General features: G+C 39.7%; 2 protein-coding genes across 2 annotated transcripts; both read left to right on the plus strand.

Annotated features, from left to right (window-relative positions):
- Nucleotides 1–1,745: 1,745 nt before the first annotated feature.
- On the plus strand, nucleotides 1,746–5,124 carry LOC144706887 (purple acid phosphatase 2-like). The gene is made up of 7 exons (XM_078579965.1): nucleotides 1,746–2,153; nucleotides 2,893–3,093; nucleotides 3,510–3,851; nucleotides 3,959–4,097; nucleotides 4,218–4,438; nucleotides 4,629–4,750; nucleotides 4,832–5,124. Exons 1-7 carry the CDS (start codon nucleotides 1,974–1,976, stop codon nucleotides 5,016–5,018), a joined length of 1,392 nt encoding a protein of 463 aa, XP_078436091.1. The 5' UTR covers nucleotides 1,746–1,973; the 3' UTR covers nucleotides 5,019–5,124.
- An 8,160-nt stretch (nucleotides 5,125–13,284) lies between these two features.
- LOC144706490 (perakine reductase-like) lies at nucleotides 13,285–18,180 on the plus strand. Its single transcript, XM_078579470.1, has 7 exons — nucleotides 13,285–13,468; nucleotides 13,571–13,738; nucleotides 14,522–14,725; nucleotides 15,614–15,786; nucleotides 17,099–17,195; nucleotides 17,411–17,564; nucleotides 17,861–18,180. The coding sequence occupies exons 1-7, from the start codon at nucleotides 13,400–13,402 to the stop codon at nucleotides 18,055–18,057; spliced, it is 1,062 nt and encodes a 353-aa protein (XP_078435596.1). The 5' UTR covers nucleotides 13,285–13,399; the 3' UTR covers nucleotides 18,058–18,180.
- The last annotated feature ends 1,312 nt before the right edge of the window (nucleotides 18,181–19,492 follow it).

Genomic DNA, 19,492 nt, shown 5'->3' on the forward strand with positions numbered 1-19,492 from the left:
ATCCCTTAATGCTTGAGTAAGGGTGAACCCTAGGGAGGCAATCAAGAATTTCAGTTTTCTTCAAATTAGGGATTAGCCTAGCCCTCTAGGTTTTAACAGATATAGTTTCTTTAAATTTTAACAGGTTTTATGATCAGTTAGCAATTCTTGAGAAGAATTGCTAACTAATCCCCTACTAAAATTAATCAGAAATAGATCTAAATTTCAGGTGAAACATTCATTGGAAGTGAATTATTAAATCGTGAAAACTAAACACCAAATCAAATGTAAGTTGAATTTGAGCTGAGCCTAGGAGTACCCGGAAGGATTTAGGAGCTAATTTATGAAGAATTCGTGCAACGAACTGCTGCACTTCCGCTAGTTTTTGGCTTGAATTTTTTGGAAAATTAGCGGCGCCGGATCATCGAAGCATTGAGAATCCTTGAAGAGTGTGGGCCAAAAACCAGCAGAAGTGCGGCAGTTCATTGCGTGAATTCTTCATAAATTAGCTCCTAAATCCTTCCGGGTACTCCTAGGCTCAGCTCAAATTCAACTTACATTTGATTTGGTGTTTAGTTTTCACGATTTAATAATTCACTTCCAATGAATGTTTCACCTGAAATTTAGATCTATTTCTGATTAATTTTACAAATGAAGCTCAGTTGGAGAGAAATTCGACAAATGATAAGCTCAAAATGTATGTATTTATATGTTGTTCTTTAGGGGGTTTTTTGAACTTAATAACTAAAATTTATATATCCCTTAATGCTTGAGTAAGGGGTCGAACCCTAGGGAGGCAATCAAGAATTTCAGTTTTCTTCAAATTAGGGATTAGCCTAGCCCTCTAGGTTTTAACAGATATAGTTTCTTTAAATTTTAACAGGTTTTATGATCAGTTAGCAATTCTTGAGAAGAATTGCTAACTAATCCCCTACTAAAATTAATCAGAAATAGATCTAAATTTCAGGTGAAACATTCATTGGAAGTGAATTATTAAATCGTGAAAACTAAACACCAAATCAAATGTAAGTTGAATTTGAGCTGAGCCTAGGAGTACCCGGAAGGATTTAGGAGCTAATTTATGAAGAATTCGTGCAACGAACTGCTGCACTTCCGCTAGTTTTTGGCTTGAATTTTTTGGAAAATTAGCGGCGCCGGATCATCGAAGCATTGAGAATCCTTGAAGAGTGTGGGCCAAAAACCAGCAGAAGTGCGGCAGTTCATTGCGTGAATTCTTCATAAATTAGCTCCTAAATCCTTCCGGGTACTCCTAGGCTCAGCTCAAATTCAACTTACATTTGATTTGGTGTTTAGTTTTCACGATTTAATAATTCACTTCCAATGAATGTTTCACCTGAAATTTAGATCTATTTCTGATTAATTTTACAAATGAAGCTCAGTTGGAGAGAAATTCGACAAATGATAAGCTCAAAATGTATGTATTTATATGTCAAAAGTCAAACCTTTGTGTTCTGCGTGCCAGGAAGCGAGGCATATTATAACCCACTTGATACTCATTAGTCACCTGCTTTCAGATATAAAAATTAATTACAAATCAATGGACTGAATGGAGCAGCCATTTTTCAGATATAAAAAAAGACCATTCTGACTGATCTTTCCTGCTAAAATCCAATGCCTTCGCCTAACAGGATAACGTCAGAATTCTTCCATCGCGATAACAAATCTCCGTAATCTTCTCCGACTATGATGGGTTGACTAGTTGACTGTCATTCAATGATTCGTTGGCGATTCTTCTGGCCTCCGTCTTACTCGCTCTCTTGAATCCGCCAACGGCGAGATTTTAGGGGCAGCCGAAGAAGCCGCCCAAGATATGCGATGGGTTATTCCATCTCAGATCCTCTAAGTTCTTTCTCAATTTAAAGGCCCGCCCGTAGAAGAAAAATCACCGATTCACAATTGCAAGTTCTCCTTTGTCGTCTTCTTCTTCTTCTCTTTAGCGGTTTCTTGTTGTGGGTCTTCCAAGAGAGGGAAAAATGGCAAGAAGGAATGGGTTGTTCTTCGTAGCATTGTTGGCGGCGCTTCTGCTCAACGAGGCCGTAATTTGCCTCGGAGGAGTCACCAGTCGCTTCATCCGACTTGAGGAGAAGGCCATCGACATGCCTTTAAACTCCGACGTCTTTCGCGTCCCTCACGGCTACAACGCTCCTCAGCAGGTGCGATCTTCCGTCATTCTCTAATCCCACAATCTCTCTATCCTCTCTCGACAATTCTTTTTTTTCTAATAGAAAAACTCTGTATCTGGTTTGACGTGGACGGCTATCGATCTGTTCATGGATTTTCATGAATTTTCTTCCACCATAATCCTTCATTTCTTTAATCCCACAGTGTCTAGTTATGAATAAAGACTAATTTTTTTACTCTCTATCTAGTTAATAGGTAGGCGACTGCAATCTGTTTATGTATCTTTATAATTTTTTTATCTACCATGATGTTTTCTCTCCGGCTTCTGTACCTATTTATTGATCCCTCTCGTGGATGGACCCATCTCTGTGGGTACCCCTATTTCCTCATTTTTGTTCGTCACCAATGTATCTGAATCCATTTTCTTTCTCGTCTCTAGATTATCTCCTCCATGTCATGTCTGGCGATGAAAAAGTAGAATAAATATAAAAAGCACGTTTTGATGTTTTAAAATTAGAGAAAGGTTATATAAAGATGGAAACGATATAAAAATGAAAGAGAAAGAGAGAGAGAAGCTCTATAACTCTCTCTCTCTCTCAAATTTATCAAGCCCTCTACCTATCAACGGTACAACTATTAGAAAAAGATAAATGGAAGTTTCTATCCTTCTTCTATTCCTGTCTCGACTTAACTATCTACGGATCTATAGAATTACTCGCGTATAAAATTCCACAACTTGGCAAAAATTCTGACGTGGGTCTGCATTTGAAGGTCCATATCACTCAGGGGGACTACGACGGTAGGGCGATTATCGTCTCCTGGGTAACCCCCTCCGAGCCCGGTTCAAAACTCGTCCTCTACGGCAAATCCCCGGACAAACTCACGTCTCATTCATCAGGCATCGTCCTTCGCTACACCTTCCACAACTACACCTCCGGCTTCATCCACCACTGCCGCCTCCATAGCCTAGAGGTATCTTCGACTTCTCCCCTTTCTCCTGTTGAGTTTGGAATTCCTTAATAAAAATAATCTATTAATGAAGATTTCAATCTATCCTATCATTCCACTTAAAAGATACGATCACGTTAAATATCTGTGGCGTTGGATCGGCGCGAAGAGGCCTAGTCTATCCCATTTGAATTGATGGGATAACAAGGGATAGATTCGACAGGATTAGTTTTCCACTGTTGTTTGAAGTGATGTTTTTATTTTCTGAGGGTCTAAATCACCCTCAACACCGATGTTACACTTTTTAAATTTAAAGGACTAGCTCTTAACGGAGATGACACTATATCTTCTTATTATTTCATCTGAACTTTATACTATGTACTCTTAAAATAGCTGACTCGCATGAACTCTCTCTCTCTCTCTTTCTTTCCCTTGCCTAGTACAATACCAAGTACTACTACCAGGTGGGAGTAGGGCAGTCGCCGAGGACGTTCTGGTTCACTACGCCGCCTGAAATCGGCCCTGACGCGCCCTACGTGTTCGGCTTGATTGGTGATCTCGGACAGAGCTTTGACTCCAACAATACTCTTTCGCACTACGAGGCGAACCCTGGAAAGGGTCAGAGCGTACTCTTCGTTGGCGACCTCTCCTACGCGGACAACTATCCTCTCCAAGACAACAATAGATGGGACACTTGGGGCCGCTTTATGGAGCGCAGCACTGCCTATCAGCCATGGATATGGACTGCCGGGAACCACGAGATACACTTCGCCCCTGAAATCGTAATCTCCGCTTCTCTCCTCCTGCTTTCACTGAATCCTACGTTCAATCTCTCTTTGAACCCTACTTTCATTTCATTCTTTACTATACTCATCGCTGTGGAACGCAGGGCGAGACTGAGCCCTTCAAGTCATACACGTCGAGGTTCGCCGTGCCTTACATGTCCTCTGGCAGCACGTCGCCGCTCTGGTACTCCATCAGGCGGGCATCTGCACACGTTATCGTTCTCTCCTCCTACTCCGCCTACGGTACACGATGGATCTTCCCTCAACGACTCCTTTTTCTTCCCTTTTTATCCTATTTTTGGCCAAATGGGCGAGCTTGAGATTTCTGAAACGGGTTTTCTTCTTTGTTTTTATTCTTACAAGGCAAGTACACGCCGCAGTACAAGTGGCTGGAGGCGGAGCTGCCGAGAGTGAACCGGAGCGAGACGCCGTGGCTTATCGTGTTGCTGCATTCGCCGTGGTATAACAGCTACAACTACCATTACATGGAGGGGGAGACGATGAGGGTCGTCTTCGAAGCCTGGTTCGTCAAGTACAAGGTCGACCTCGTCTTCTCCGGCCATGTCCACGCCTACGAACGTTCGGTCAGTTCCTTAACTTATCAACCTCCACACACCCATCCATCGTTCTTCTCTACCAAAGCCTTGTCTTCGAACCTTGGTTTCAACCATGCAGACGAGTCGCGGTTTTTAAAAAATGGGGTTTTGTTGATTTGTCTTCTTCGTTGACGAGAAAATTCTTACTGGGCTGTTTCCTTTGGTTTTCGGCTTGTAGCATCGCGTGTCGAACATCGCCTACAACATTACCAACGGGGAGAGCGCGCCGGTGAGGGACAATTCGGCACCTATTTACATCACGATCGGTGACGGAGGAAACCTTGAAGGGCTCGCCACCAAGTAAATCTCTCTACCAATTGTTTTAAAATCTTTTCTCTCTCGTTTTTCTCATTCTAATATTGACGATGTGCTTTTCTGCAGCATGACGGAGCCTCAGCCGGAGTACTCGGCATTCAGAGAGGCGAGTTTCGGCCACGCCATTTTAGATATAAAGAACAGAACGCACGCCCACTATAGCTGGCACCGTAATCAGGACGGTGTCGCCGCCGAGGCTGACTCAATCTGGATTTACAACAGGGTCTGGAACCCCGTACCGGAGGCCGAATAGATCTCTCTCTAGCTCTCTGTCCCCCTCTTGTTTCGATTTACACCTTCCACATCTGAATCAAATTATTTTAATATTATTATTACACAGTAGACAGAAAATTGTTCTACCCTTTTGTCGCTCACGGAGAAAACACTGTCCTAGATTTTCACAGCCTCTGGGCCTTTTTTCCATAAAAGGAAAAGGATACCCAGACCATAAGACAAATTGGAGACAAATGCGGCTGATTCTTTTCTCTTTCCCCTCCTCCACTGTCTGTTCTTTTCTTCTCTCCAAATATTGGCAAGAAATCCAGAAAAAGGAGAAAAACTTGGAAGAATCATGCCTTCTTCGTCGGTCTCTCTCTGTCTCTCTGCTCTTCCTCTTTATGTCTCTATTTCTTTCTCTCTCCCCCCTCTCCCTCTGTCTCTGTCGCTATCTCTCTCTCGCTCTCTCTGTCTCTGTTTCTCTCTCTCTCTCTCTCTCTCTCTCCTCTCCCTTTGTCTTTCCCTGTCTGTCTGTCTGTCTCTCTCTCCCCCTCTCTCCCTCTCCCTCTCTCTATCTTTGTTTCTCGCTCTCTATATCTATCTCTATATCTCTCTCTGTCCCTCCCTCTTTCTGTCTCTGTTTCTCGCTCTCTATACCTCTCTCTATATCTCTCTGTCCCTCCCTCTCCCTCCTCTCTATCTCTGTTTCTCTCTCTATATATCTATCTCTATGCCTCTCCGTCCCTCTCTCTCTCTCTCTCTCTCTCTCTCTCTCTCTCTCTCTCTCTCTCTCTCTCTCTCTCTCTCTCTCTCTCTCTCTCTCTCTCTCTCTCTGTTTCTGTTTCTCGCTCTCTATATCTCTTTGTCCCTCCCTCTCCCTCTCTCTCTGTCTCTGTTTCTCTCTATCCCTCTCCCTCTTTGTCTCTGTTTCTCTGCCTCCCGCTCCCTCTCTGTCTCTGTTTCACTCTATCTCTATCTTTCTCTCCCTCCTCTATCTGTCTCTGTATCTCTCTCTCCCTCTCCTTCACTCTGTCTCTGTTTCTCTCTCTCCCTCTCCTTCACTCTGTCTCTATTTATCTCTCTGCCTCTCCCTCTCTCTGTCTCTATTTATCTCTCTCCCTCTCCCTCTCTCTGTCTCTGTTTGTCTCTCTCCCTCTCCCTCTCCCTCTCTTCGTCTCTGTTTCACTCTATCTCTATCTTTCTCTCCCTCCTCTATCTGTCTTTGTTTCACTCTCTCCCTCTTCCTCTCTGTCTCTGTTTCACTCTATCTCAATGTGTCTCCTTCCTCTCTCTGTCTCTGTGTCACGTGGTCAATTCCCGATCTAGAACAATTGCTCGAATCTGGCTACTACACCCTAGCTCATCCCTAGTTGCTCACTTAAAACCAAATTTCCTATTATTTTTATATATACATACATATGTATATTAAAATATATATATTTATATATGTAAAATTTTTTATATCTTTCTATCTTTATTTCTTTCTTCAACTTTGATTTCCTCCCTGCAAAAGCATATATTGACATACTAAAAGGATCATTAATCTCATTAATATTAATAATGTTTGAAACAAAGTTTTACTAAGAAATACTTGGTCTTGAAAAAAATGCAAAAATTACATTAAAATGCATGGTTTTATCACTTTCTCAATTTAGTGCATGAGATGATAATTCTTGTACATTTTAAGGTAATATGCATAAAATGATCCTAAAATGACCTATAATGTGTTATAATTTCATGTCGCATTTTGGGTTTATCATGGAACTATACTTAAATTTCAGCCCAAAACTTATTATCATCTATATGTATCATGCATTGGTAGTGTGACATTGAATCATCATATTTCCTATATATTGTGTCAAAAAACATGTTTAAAAATGTGCTCCATTTATGGGCTCACTTGTGTCCTTGATTTTGGCGAAAAGCTGCCAATAGTTTCATCAAAATCTGAGATTTGAATATCATGTGGACACATTAATGGTTTATCATGCTATGATCTAGAGCTTGAAAAGACTTTTCAATGCAGAAGAATGTGAATGGCCAATTCATAACTGATCTGTCAAGCATAAGTAATCAAATTACCTTATGGGGAACTTATTGCACCTTTGACTTGCTCCCTGAAGGAGTGCTTTCACGCCATTCACAAGCCCAGCCTCTAGATGTATCCATGCTATCAAGGGACTGTTTGATCTCTTTTTCTTATCTAAATCTTCTTGGTGATCTGGTTGATCTTTTCGCCATCAAGATTTTCTAGTGGAGTTAGTAGATAGTAAGAGAAAGAGGGGGGCATGTCTGGCTAGAAAGGACACCTAAAATGGGCACCCCTGGCTATCTATACTTATTTAAGGATTTTATCATAAAATAAGGATAATTTCATAGATAGCGTTTAGTTATTTCTTACGGCGCTAAATACAAATTTTCAAAGAATCCTACGACTGATCTTTAACAGATCCGGCAAACCAAAATAGGGAAAATCAGTACAAATGTTACTCATGAGTAAAGTTATTGAAAAATTTTAGGCAAAATCATGAGTTTTATAGCCATGATGAATGATTTAAAGATTATTCATTTAGAGGATGAAATAGAATTGAATCAGTTTTTTAAATTTTTAAAAATGTTGATGACTGAATCGCCTTATGAGGAATCAAATTTGATATCGTTTCAATTACTTGAATGAGTCATCATGCGATGCACACATATCTGGCTTCTAGATGTATCCACATTGATGGAGCAGGAGAGTCCCCTCCGTCAAGGACGACACCGAAGCCCCCGTCGTCACCAGAGACAGCCGCCGGCTCGAGCCCCCTTAGATCGGCACGCCATGGCGAATGCGAAGGTATCTTTATAATTTATATTTTCAGGCCATATCCACCCGCAAGGCCCTTCATTTCGATCCCTCTTTCTAATTCGTCTGTATTTCCTTTTTCCTTTTGTTTTTTTTGGGTTTTTAAGGGGGCCCCAATGCCTAATAGGCCCCCCTTGTTGGACCTCTTTCAAGGGGTCCATTACCATCCCCATAAAAGGAGTGGGCGCCCTAATCCCTTAGTCAAAGTCAAATTTCAATTTTGAAGAGAGGGACCCACCACTCCACGTTCGTGAGAGAGAGAAAGAAGGAGAAAAGAAGGAAGAAAGGAGGAGCGGGCGTCGACGTCTTAATAACTTCAGAATACATCCTAAATCCTTCAAGTATTCTTCAATTAGATCAGCTTTCATTTTGTTCATATTTTTTTAGAATAGGTCAGATCAGGCTTTGTACATTACATAAAGTACACAATGACACCAATTGTTGAGGTACAGGGGATTATTTTCATCTCAGCTATCTCTTTAAGAGTATTTGGTTCATGCTCAGTAGAGATATTAACTTTATCTCTTTAGTATGAGATCTCTTGGAGTTCTCTATCTCAAACCTTTTTGCAGATGGTTTCTATGAGCATAGATTGGGAAAATCCTAACTACCGGCTTGATTTACCTCTACAGATCTGTATCCCTAATATTCAGGTTGCTTCTCTCAAACACTTCATGAAGAAAAATATTTGACTTGCATGCTCATAATAAAAGCAACATTTCTAAATCTGTTCTAATGATAAAATTTTTCTATATTTCTTTCATTAGGTTCAATCCATAAGTGAACCTGTTATAGCTTCTATAATTATCTTAGAAATTACTCGGACGAAAACCTTTAGGTTTTCAGAGTTAAATATATGTCTTTTAATATATTTGTTCTCCATGAAGTTTTCCTTGAAGGTGTCAACATATCTCTTATTCCTTGAGATCGTGTATCTCAATGTTTCCATATGTATGCAGTTTCTATGCTTGCATTTGATGAAGCTCAAGGATTGTTGAGTCATTATCCAATGAGATTGCTTTGGTATTAAGATTTGAAATTTATTGCAAGACTACTTTATTAAAAATATTTTATAATAGAAGATATGTGTCTTCTAGGAAGATAGACATTATACAAATAAAAGCTTCCGATTCCCCATGATGATATAATTAGTATCCAACCAAATGTTTTGGATATTCGTAAATCACTTCAGAGTAGTAGATACAAGTTTATCTCTTCTCGTGGACAAAACCCCCGCATTTGAACATATTTTAAATTGATTTTACTTTCTTTCTATTAATCATATATAATATAAGTCATGGGTTTTATAAATAAAATGTCCAACAGATTTCTGACTAGGGCAAGTGAATATGACCCAATGAACACCAGTAATCTAGGAGTAGCTCGTAATGAGTTGCATCATGTCCATCAGGGTCCAATTCCTCCTCTTTGATAAACCAATCATCTGAGCTGTATGTAGAGGGATTAGTCGAGTTGGGATATCATTATCTTTCATGAACAATGTATATATATGAAAGTATTATTCTTCATGATCTGATTGGACATTTATCATACCTTTTCTGTTTTGCATCTAGTTCATTCTTTATTTGTTTGAATTTCTTGATGATTTCATATCTGCAACTCTATACGTGAGCCGATTTGGACACAGAGAATTCTCCACTAAAAGCAATGAAGTATTACTTTTCTAGGATTCTAGGTTTTTTCCTGAGAGAGTAGACAGATCTGTAGTAGACCTGAAATGAACTAATATGTTTGAAACATTGGTTTCAATGCTAATGGTTAAATCTGAAGTACCAATTTTATTAAAAAATAATCTACATCAGATCGTCCATTTAAAATATATTACAACTCTATGGGACACCTTCATTTGATTGATATTAGGATAAATCATAATTGACTTTAAACTAGAGAATATGATATATCAGACTTAATATGATATACCATTCCTATTAATATTATGTTGTACTCTCTAATCCAATATCTAGATGGCATCTTCAATCCTCAATTTGTGGTCGGGACCAAATGGCGTATTGATAGGTTCAAGAAATTGAAGCACGTCTCCAATAAAAGGTAAATACCATAAATTTCTGACATAATAAAATACCAAATGAATCATAAGATAATTCAGTGCCATTAAAAATGCTTCAGAATATCTAAAAATATTTCAATAATTTATCACCATCACAGTTTATTTATTCTTTATCATCACTTATAACTAAGACATAATCAACATATATTTACACTAAAGTTACTTGCATACTATTCCTACGTAAACAATATAAATTATGATTTTTGTTCATTTTCTGTACCCAAATTGTTGTATAAGATTAAAAAAACTTATCCAAACATGATTCAGGTGACTGTTTCAATCCATAAATAGGTTTTCTCAGTCTTTAAACTTAATGCAAATATTTTTTACATATTTAGGTCACATATATATATATATATATGTTTGTATGTATGCGCCTCAATATCTCCACATAGAAATGAAATCAGATGTAATTATACCTAATAGAGCAACAGTTTTGAGGCGATCTACTCCATAACCTTGACCATACCCCTGTTGGGTTCTAGAGGCCTTGACATGGATGAATAAATAAAAACGATTCACAGTAGAATTCTTGAACGAATCGAACGACATCAACAAAAACATTAAACGAAGTACCTTTCCACGGATCGCATCCGTGATTTCTTGGATCCTGGAGTGAGCCGAGTCGAGCTGCTCACGTGTGCAGCCTCTAGAGGTATCCACGCGGTCCTCGGCACGTCGGATCTCCTCCTCCTCGTTGACCGGCCCCGTTCTTTCTCCGTCGGCATCGTTACGTCGTCCCGATCACATCAGGTAGGGAGAGGGGGTGTTGGGAGAGTGGAGAAGAAAGGGAAATGCCCCTGAACAATTCTGGCATGGGTGAATTCCATTCAGTGCCTTCCCCTATTTATACTAAGTGGGTATTTTTCATAAAAACCCCCAAAACTTAAGTATATCTTCCGACGTCTAAAAGACCATTTGCGTGTGACCCTCCAGGCCCATGTATCAGTCTAGATAACGACTCCAGGGGCCCAATAACCTTTATTGGTTTTCCAAATTAATTAACTATATCATCATATAGATTAATTCATGTCGGATCGATTTAACCCAATAGATAGGTCGAGTCTCCGACACGTGGGGTGCCAAGCTACACCTCATGCCCTATAACATACAAAGGAGTGTGTATCAACTCACTCATGGAACCTGTTCCTCATCAGTTGCCGTGTATGTATAATCCCTCATCCACTTGACGCTCCTTGGATGACTTAGAGTATAGTCAATTGTCAAACCCTAATCGATCATCCGAGTTAGTACTAACGCATTCGAAAATCATCGGAGAACTATTCTACGATATTTCACTGCCTTGGCCAAGGACTTCATCGTATCATCTTCCTTGAGTTGTCACATCTTATATCGAGGGTGGACGATCCCATCTTAACTACTCAATCATCTTCGTGAACTTCTTTATGTACCCGAACTAAGACCATTTAGAATCCCATGATTAGAGACTCGTTGGCCATCGCCAAAGTACAACCGTCCGTCCACAAGACGTCTTTGGTGTCTTAGGTCTAAGGACCACTTACACAACCGTGACCTGAATCAACCAGATTGACAGTTTGTGGTGTAATACCACTCAGGGATTCGTACGGATCAATTCAGTGAACTCTTTTCCCTAAAGAGCACCCACTATCTATCCTTAGTGTCTCCACACTAAGGGCTACGGGATCAGCCATACTCATCATATGAGTGAGGCTAGATAGTGCTATTAATGAACATGGAAAGAGATGTGGAGTGTGTGATGGGCTTGCCGACTACATATATTTCCATCATCTGTGTAGAGCGAAACCTTCAAGGTATCATCATAGAATCGGACTTGTAGTTCTTAGTTGTCATGCTCTATGCATGCTTATGCTCCTAGTGGCATCTCCACGGTGTATGGCCAAACATCACTTGGTGTTCACTACCAGTTGCGAGAGGGGAATCAAATGGCAAATTGCCTCTCCAATGATGTGGTACACTCTCGCATCCATTCCCTACATTCTACTTGGAAGGATCTTCCCCGGGAGGTCCGAGACATCCATTGCATCAAGAGACTCGGCCTACCAGCTCTCCACACACGCCGGACTCTTATGTCGGACGGCCCTCAGGAGTAGTGTATCGCATGGAACGCTATAGGCGAGATTGCACGTCACCCTGCCTAGAAATTGTACACTTCATGGAGCTCCAAGATGATACCTAATGAGCACGAACATAACAGTTTCTCCATACATCGCCAACTCATGGGGATACGAACGAGCAATTGGCGCCTAAGGCCTCCACAATAACATGAAGCGATATTGCTATTGTATCTTTTTCCTTTGTATCATGGGCGTGGGCAAGTAGGACCCCTGTGTAATTAGGATATTTATGCTCGCTCCACATCTATTAACTCATCTAAACATTCTGCCTTGCATATATAAAACCCTAGTTGGTGGCATTTGGGTCATGGCAGGATTGGTCTACAAGCACAACCCTTGGGCTGGTCGTACCGGCACCATGCTTTTGACAATTAAAAAAATTAAGATTCATAATAATAATCACATGTCAAATGATTTACCATTAAATATTTTTTTGGGGTTCATTCCTCCAATTGTACATATCCATCTTGCTCAAGAGTCAGTTAAAATATATATGCCCCTCATAAATAAATGTCATGCTCAAGCACTGCTATACTCCTGTACATTCTAAATCCATGGACAGATGAGACAATACAAGTTACTTTATTCTTGATGATCTAAACCAATGATCTGAGTGCAAAGTTTTGACTATTATCTTCTATTGATCTTCAGACGTGATTCATAAAATAGTCAGCTTCCTATACTGAATTCGTACAGACCAATTAAGTGAACTCTTTCCACTAAAGAACACCCACTATCTATCCTTAGTGTCTTCATACTAATGGCTACGAGAACGGCCATACTCATCATATGAATGTGCCTAGAGAAAGAGATGGTCGGACGGGGCTACGTCGGAAGTATGGAGATACTAGTACTAATGAGTATGGCCGTACTCTATATATTAACTGAGTTTGAGAATAGATTAAAATCATTCGATGCAAGTCACAAATTGATATGACTTCGGATTTTTTATTGTTCATACCGGTTCCGATATCCGAATATTGAAAACCGATATCCGGCATCCGGTATCCATCCCTCTACATACGATATCCGGTACCGATATCCGGTACATACGATATCCGAGATCCGGCACCATCCTATTTTTTCCTGGATATCAAATATCAGTTGTCTGATACCCGATGATGGACGGATATCGGTTGGGCGAACCCTAGCAGACGGGATGATTTTTTCACCCTAGGACATTCTCTGCTATAAGATTTTGTCCAATGGGATAAGTACTGAACAATCATAAGGGGAGCAAGAATGAAAGCTGTCATGTGATTGGTTGATGTGGCTCAGTCACCATTTACAACGCACTTGAAGCCCATCTCCTTCTGCAGTCTCTTGAACGAAGAGATTTCTTCGCTGGTGGTAGCTGCAGTCTGAAGATGGATCAAGAGATGGGTTCTGGCCAAACCCAGATGCCAAGAGTGAAGCTTGGATCTCAGGGTCTTGAGGTTATCTCCTGTGAGCTAATTTTGTTAATTTTCCCGGCTTGATTTCTTCCAAGTATTGTTGTTCAGATCTTCCAATTGATCTCTTTCTCTTGCGCTGTTCAGGTCTCCAAGCTGGGTTTTGGCTGTATGGGACTCACCGGCGTGTACAACGCCCCTTTGGATGATGAAGCCGGAGTAGCCGTCATCCTCAGTGCTTTCGATCATGGTGTCACCTTCTTCGATACCTCCGATGTTTACGGCCCATTAACGAACGAAACCCTCCTCGGCAAAGTATGAAAAATCCTCTCATTTTTTTTCTAGACGACTATCTCTTTCTGGAATTGTTCTGATTTTGTCTTGATTCTCCTGGCAAAGTATGAAAAATCCTCTCATTTTTCTTCTAGAGGACGATCTCTTTCTGGAACTGTTCTGATTTTGTCTTGATTCTCCCTGGCAAAGTATGAAAAATCCTCTCATTTTTCTTCTAGAGGACGATCTCTTTCTGGAATTGTTCTGATTTTGTCTTGATTCTCCTGGCAAAGTATGAAAAATCCAATGAAAGAGGATCGATTGATATCCTCAGTTTTTAATATCTCGGCGAAGTGTGAAAAATCCTATCTTTTTCTCCTCTTAGTTTTTACCTTTTCTTTCAGCTCTCCTCGGCATTGCATAAAAATCCAATCCTCTCCTTCTATAAAAGCTATTTCTCTCTAGTTGTTATGCTTTTCTCCCAACCATCCAGCTTCGTATGAAAAAAATCTAATACTTTGCGTCTGCCATAGCTTCTTTCTTCCTCAGTTGTTCTGTTTTTCTCAATCCTTCCCGTCAAAGTATGAAAAATCTTTGTTTTTCTTCTATAAAAATCTATTTCTCTCTCGTAGTTGTTACTTTTTCTCAACCTTCCTTGGCATAGTATGAAATATCTAATATTTTTCTTCCAGAATAGCTATTCTATTCTCTTCATTATATTTTCCCCACAAATTTTTGAAAATAAATTCTTTTCCTTCCATAAAATACTTCCTTCCTGTTACTAGTTATCTTTTTCTCTCAATTCTCCATGCCCTTCTGTGTCAGGCTCTGAAGCGACTGCCGAGAGAGAAGGTTCAAGTTGCCACCAAATTTGGGATAGCTAAGATTGAAAAAGATGGGGTGGTTGTCAAGGGCAGCCCTGAATATGTGCGGGCGTCTTGCGAGGCTAGCTTACAGCGCCTTGGCATAGATTACATTGACCTTTACTATCAGCACCGGGTTGACACTTCAATACCCATTGAGGAAACTGTGAGTTCTGTGTTTTAATACTTTATGCTGTTGCTATTGAGAGATCAATCACTTTCTCTTTGCCTATAAAATGATTATACTATGTCTCTCCATCTCTCTCCATTTCAGGATACTGGAAGTTATGTCTGGTGTTTCTCCCAACTGGAACCAATGGCGTGATCTGATCATTGATCTATCTGACCCATATTGATCTGATCACCAATCAGCCCCTCTGGATAGGTCAATTATTTGCTGCAGAATCGATCAGATTCTTGATCAGGGTTTCAATTGATCTACTTGATCAATGGTTAGGATAGCTAAAAAGCCATCAATATTGGATTCAACCCACTGGCTGGCAGTCTATCGACCCATTCCACTTAATAGGCCTGTCTGATTGGGCCGACGTTGATTGGTCCAGCAACCACGTTAATTGGATTGGCTAACTTGGTCTGATCTCGATCTAACCTAGTTGATTGGTTGACTTCGCCAATCCGATCATTGATCAATATCATTCAATATTTTTTTCAACCCATGGATCATTGACCCGTTAGCTCATTCCATGTAATGAGCCACCTGGATTGGCTGATGGATCAATCCAACTGCCATCTTAACTGGATCGCCCAAGGCCATCTGATCTGGACCTGGTCTAGTCAATCGATCGACCAATTGGGAGTACGTTAAGAGATTATCCTATAATATGTGCATGATTTCCTGTCCATTATGTTGACAGCTTTCTCTGTAACTCTCACATTATTATCTTGAAAACAGTAAGCTTTTTCTTGGAGTCTATGTGCTTGTTTGTGATCTCTGTAAAGAATGGTCTCTCTCTTATTCTTATGTGCTTATGTTTGATATTTGTGGAACTAATATTTCCTTTCTTGTTCTGTTCTCCCACGTATTTTTTCATAGATTGGAGAAATGAAGAAATTGGTGCACGAGGGGAAGGTGAAATACATAGGTTTGTCCGAAGCGAGCCCCGATACCATCCGAAGAGCTCATGCTGTCCATCCAATCTCAGCTCTCCAGATTGAATGGTCACTTTGGACCCGAGATGTTGAAGAAACCATCATCCCTCTCTGTAGGTAATATTTGAAGATTGCACCTTGGTTACTAGTTTCTTTGATGTTAATTCGGGAAATATATGGGTTATCTTTTGCTTAATAACTTTTGTAACGTGCATACGAATTTTTCTATGAATCTATAGAGTAAATCATAATTTTGGACTTTGTAAACCTGATTGGTTCCTATTTAGTTTAGTTATAGATGCACTTTGATGTCAACGTTCCATGTTGAAGTAGATTGCATTCTGCTGGATCACACTACCCTCAAGAATATCGATATTTGTGCAGAATGGTTCAATGCCAAAGTAATGTCTGGCATTGATCTTTGTGAGACAGCTTTATTTTTTTATAAATATTGAGGAGAGAAAGCCAGAGAGACAAGGCACGTTGACTTCCTGCTTGAGTCTCTGATATAAACCCTGAGCTCTCCACGAGTATTTCTGTCATTCTATTGAATGTTTCCCTCTTAAATAGTGGTTACTCTTCCCATAAGGAGAGCAGCCAACAAGTATTATTGAAGTTATCGATTTCCGGTTCCCATGATTTGGCAATCACGAGTTTAATCTTGTTCTTGCTATCTTCGGCAAGAGGAACCTTTTTGTTAGAACTAGTGGCATTTTGGATTTTTTGTCTACGTGTTCCTATCCCTATATTTGGACAGGGAAACTTTTGTTTTTATGAGTTTTATTGTGTATTTTCATCTGACTGCGAGGGCAGAACTGTGTTAATATTTGTTGTATTATGATCATTTTTTGCATGCCATTTTAAACTATTGGACTTAAATTGTGGTACCACAGAACTCGGGGAATGAACTAGCAGTTTCTTGTGTTAGTGTTGGCAAAAGTGTGTTTGTTTATCCTTTTTTGTGCCGTAAAGGGCTTGTTAGACATCTGCATTTCCTGTTATGTAGGACCTCTTATTAGATCCATATTTGGCCCATTAATGTATAGCCCACTCTTGATTCCTATATAAACAGAATATCGCAGTGGCAGAAGCCCTGGTTCTATTGAAGTTCCGTTTGTTGTTTCTCTGTTCCTCCACTTGTCAGTCAGGGTTTGGAGTTGTAGGACCTGGCTTTCACTGGTGATAGTAACTTACAGCTTTATTTTCGCTGCTCTTTTTAATATGCTACGATTTTATCGATGATGGTTCTGAAAAAAAAGATAGCGAAGTAAAAACTGTATTATTAAGTATTACATCAATTTGAGCTCGTGTCATTTGTGCAATTTTTAAAATAGGATTTTTTCTTAAAGAAGCGTACTCATAATTTTCTGTCATCTTCTTGATTTTCTAGTAATAGAGATTTAAATACACCGATTTCTGTGTCTGGCAGGGAACTAAACATTGGGATCGTTCCTTACAGCCCGCTTGGACGTGGGTTTTTTGCTGGAAAGGCAGTGGTCGAAAGTTTACCAGAAAACAGTTCCCTTGTGAGACCATGACTTTTAAATCGGGGTTATTCATTATATTTTTATTGTTTCTTGATTGAGAAAATATCACGGTTATCAAAATTTTTAATAATTTAATGCATTCCTAACCTGTGCCTTATGCTTTCTTTTTGGAAACACTGTAGGGTGACTATTTTCCCCTGATAATCATTATATGATGGTGGTGTTATTTATGTATACATATATTTTTTGGCTAGGCTACTCATCCGAGATTTTCTGAAGGGAACATAGACAGAAACAAGACTATCTATGAACGCTTACGCGTTCTAGCTGATGATCTTCACTGCACTCCCGCTCAGCTTGCTTTGGCTTGGGTTTTTGCGCAGGGGGATGACGTTTGTCCAATTCCAGGTTGATGTCCTTTCTCTTATTCCTTTCATTTATTTTGTGCTACCTTTCTCTGATAACATACTGAAATATGTAGTACTCACTCATTATGAACTTTTATTTTGTGACTTTTTATTATCTCACCAGCCAGGCTTTTCATTCAATTATGTGGGATGTATTATTTTTACGATTTAGTTTATGGCAAAATCATTCAGAATCCCCTTTTTCATGTGAAAACCTATTTCTCTTTTGAACATTTCTGAAAATTTATTATATCAGATAAAAAATATTCTCCTGAGTTTTTCTCGAATGCTCATCAGGAACTACGAAGATCAAAAACCTTGAACATAACATTGGCTCCTTAAGAGTGAAGCTTACAGAGGATGAACTGAAGCGAATCTCAGAAGCAGTTCCTCTGGAAGATGTGGCAGGAGACAGAACATATGCCCATATTAGACGTGTGGGTTGGGAGTTTGCGGATACGCCAGTCTATCAACATGGCAACACTGATAATTAGTTTAAGAAGTATTGAGCTTCCATCTTATGTACTATTATTGTAACAGATTTTCGTCATCAGATATTTCTGAATGTACTAAGTTTTTTCTCCATCAATAGTATTATTGCTTTATTTGTTTTTGAATTAAGCTTATTTTGGAAGAAATCCCAAAAAATGATGCCGTGAGGTCCTCAGTACGTTAACTTGTGTCAAGGAAGCTGTTTCTCCTTGTGTTTTAATGTTTTGGTAATTATGGAATATATAATCACATTACCATTCTTTATCACAGATTTTTCCAATGGTGGTAGACACATAAGAGGATGACAGGCCATACAAATATCAACATAAACAAGTCGAACTCCATGCACTATATTATATTCCCGCCATAGTTATAAGAATGATACTGATTTTATAACAAAATAATATTTCAGTATAGAAATAATTAGAAGACTTCCACATGCAATGGATATTTGTTTAGTAAAAATAAGTATCCTAAGAGGGTATCGTTGAGATAAATAATTTATACCCTTTTAAAAGAGTGCATAATAACATGCTAAAAGTGTGTAATATTTAAAACAAAGATGCTATTACTGAGAGAATTATGATGAGTCCATTAATACATTGCACTTGTCTATTAATAATGAAGGTGGGTCAATAATGAAGAGCCCTAACCAAGCCAAGAGTTCAAAAACTCCAGAGCATTGCTAAGAGATAAGGTTCATCTCAATCATGATTGAGATTGATTCAAGAATAAATCCATAAAAGACTCATCTTTACTTCACTTTAGGTTCTTTAAGTAGGCAGTTATTTGAATACACTTATGCTTAACCTGAAAATAAAGAAGCAACAGGAAATTGAGGCCAGTTATGCTAAACCCGTGAATGCTTGCCACCATCTCTTATACATCCAACTGTCGTCAATGGGAGAGAGAACTAAATGTGTGGGATTCCTGCATGAAGAAGATGAAGCCCCTTTCCTCGATTGATTCATTTGCTTCTCTTTCTCTAGATGTGTGGGATCCGCGACATGGACGATGGACGGGACGGGACAGTTTTTTCGTCGCAGACCTTCGGAGGGGACGATTTTTTCACCCGAGTGGACGAAAACTGTCCCGTCCATTCGTCCCGGGACAGATTTCTGCCCAGATTTTTGTTCAACCTCGCAGACGGGACGATTTTTTCGTCCTGGTCCATTTTCTACTATAAGATTTTATCCAATGGGACGAAGATCACCCTGTCTGACGTTTGGAATCAGTCCAAGGACGCAGACGAGACAGTTTTTTCGTCCCAGACCTTCGAATAGGACAATTTTTTCGTCCGAGTGGACAAAAACTGTCTCGTCCAATCATCCTGGGAAATATTTCCGCCCAAATTTTTGTCCAACCTCATAGAGGGAATGATTTTTTTGTCCTGGGTCATTCTCTGCTATAAGATTTTGTCCAATGGGACGAAGATCA

The sequence above is a fragment of the Wolffia australiana genome, chromosome 8 (assembly GCF_029677425.1).
Source record: "Wolffia australiana isolate 7733 chromosome 8, ASM2967742v1".
In the NCBI taxonomy this organism is placed as follows: Eukaryota; Viridiplantae; Streptophyta; class Magnoliopsida; order Alismatales; family Araceae; genus Wolffia; species Wolffia australiana.

Excerpts from the sequence above, each read along its gene's own strand:
- LOC144706887 (XM_078579965.1), top strand. The coding sequence starts at position 1,974 with ATGGCAAGAAGGAATGGGTTGTTCTTCGTAGCATTGTTGGCGGCGCTT. Across the intron at positions 2,154-2,892 it reads GCTACAACGCTCCTCAGCAG|GTCCATATCACTCAGGGGGA; the intron begins GTGCGATCTTCC and ends CTGCATTTGAAG. Across the intron at positions 4,751-4,831 it reads CTTGAAGGGCTCGCCACCAA|CATGACGGAGCCTCAGCCGG; the intron begins GTAAATCTCTCT and ends GCTTTTCTGCAG.
- LOC144706490 (XM_078579470.1), top strand. The coding sequence starts at position 13,400 with ATGGATCAAGAGATGGGTTCTGGCCAAACCCAGATGCCAAGAGTGAAG. Across the intron at positions 15,787-17,098 it reads ACCATCATCCCTCTCTGTAG|GGAACTAAACATTGGGATCG; the intron begins GTAATATTTGAA and ends TGTGTCTGGCAG. Across the intron at positions 17,565-17,860 it reads TGACGTTTGTCCAATTCCAG|GAACTACGAAGATCAAAAAC; the intron begins GTTGATGTCCTT and ends AATGCTCATCAG.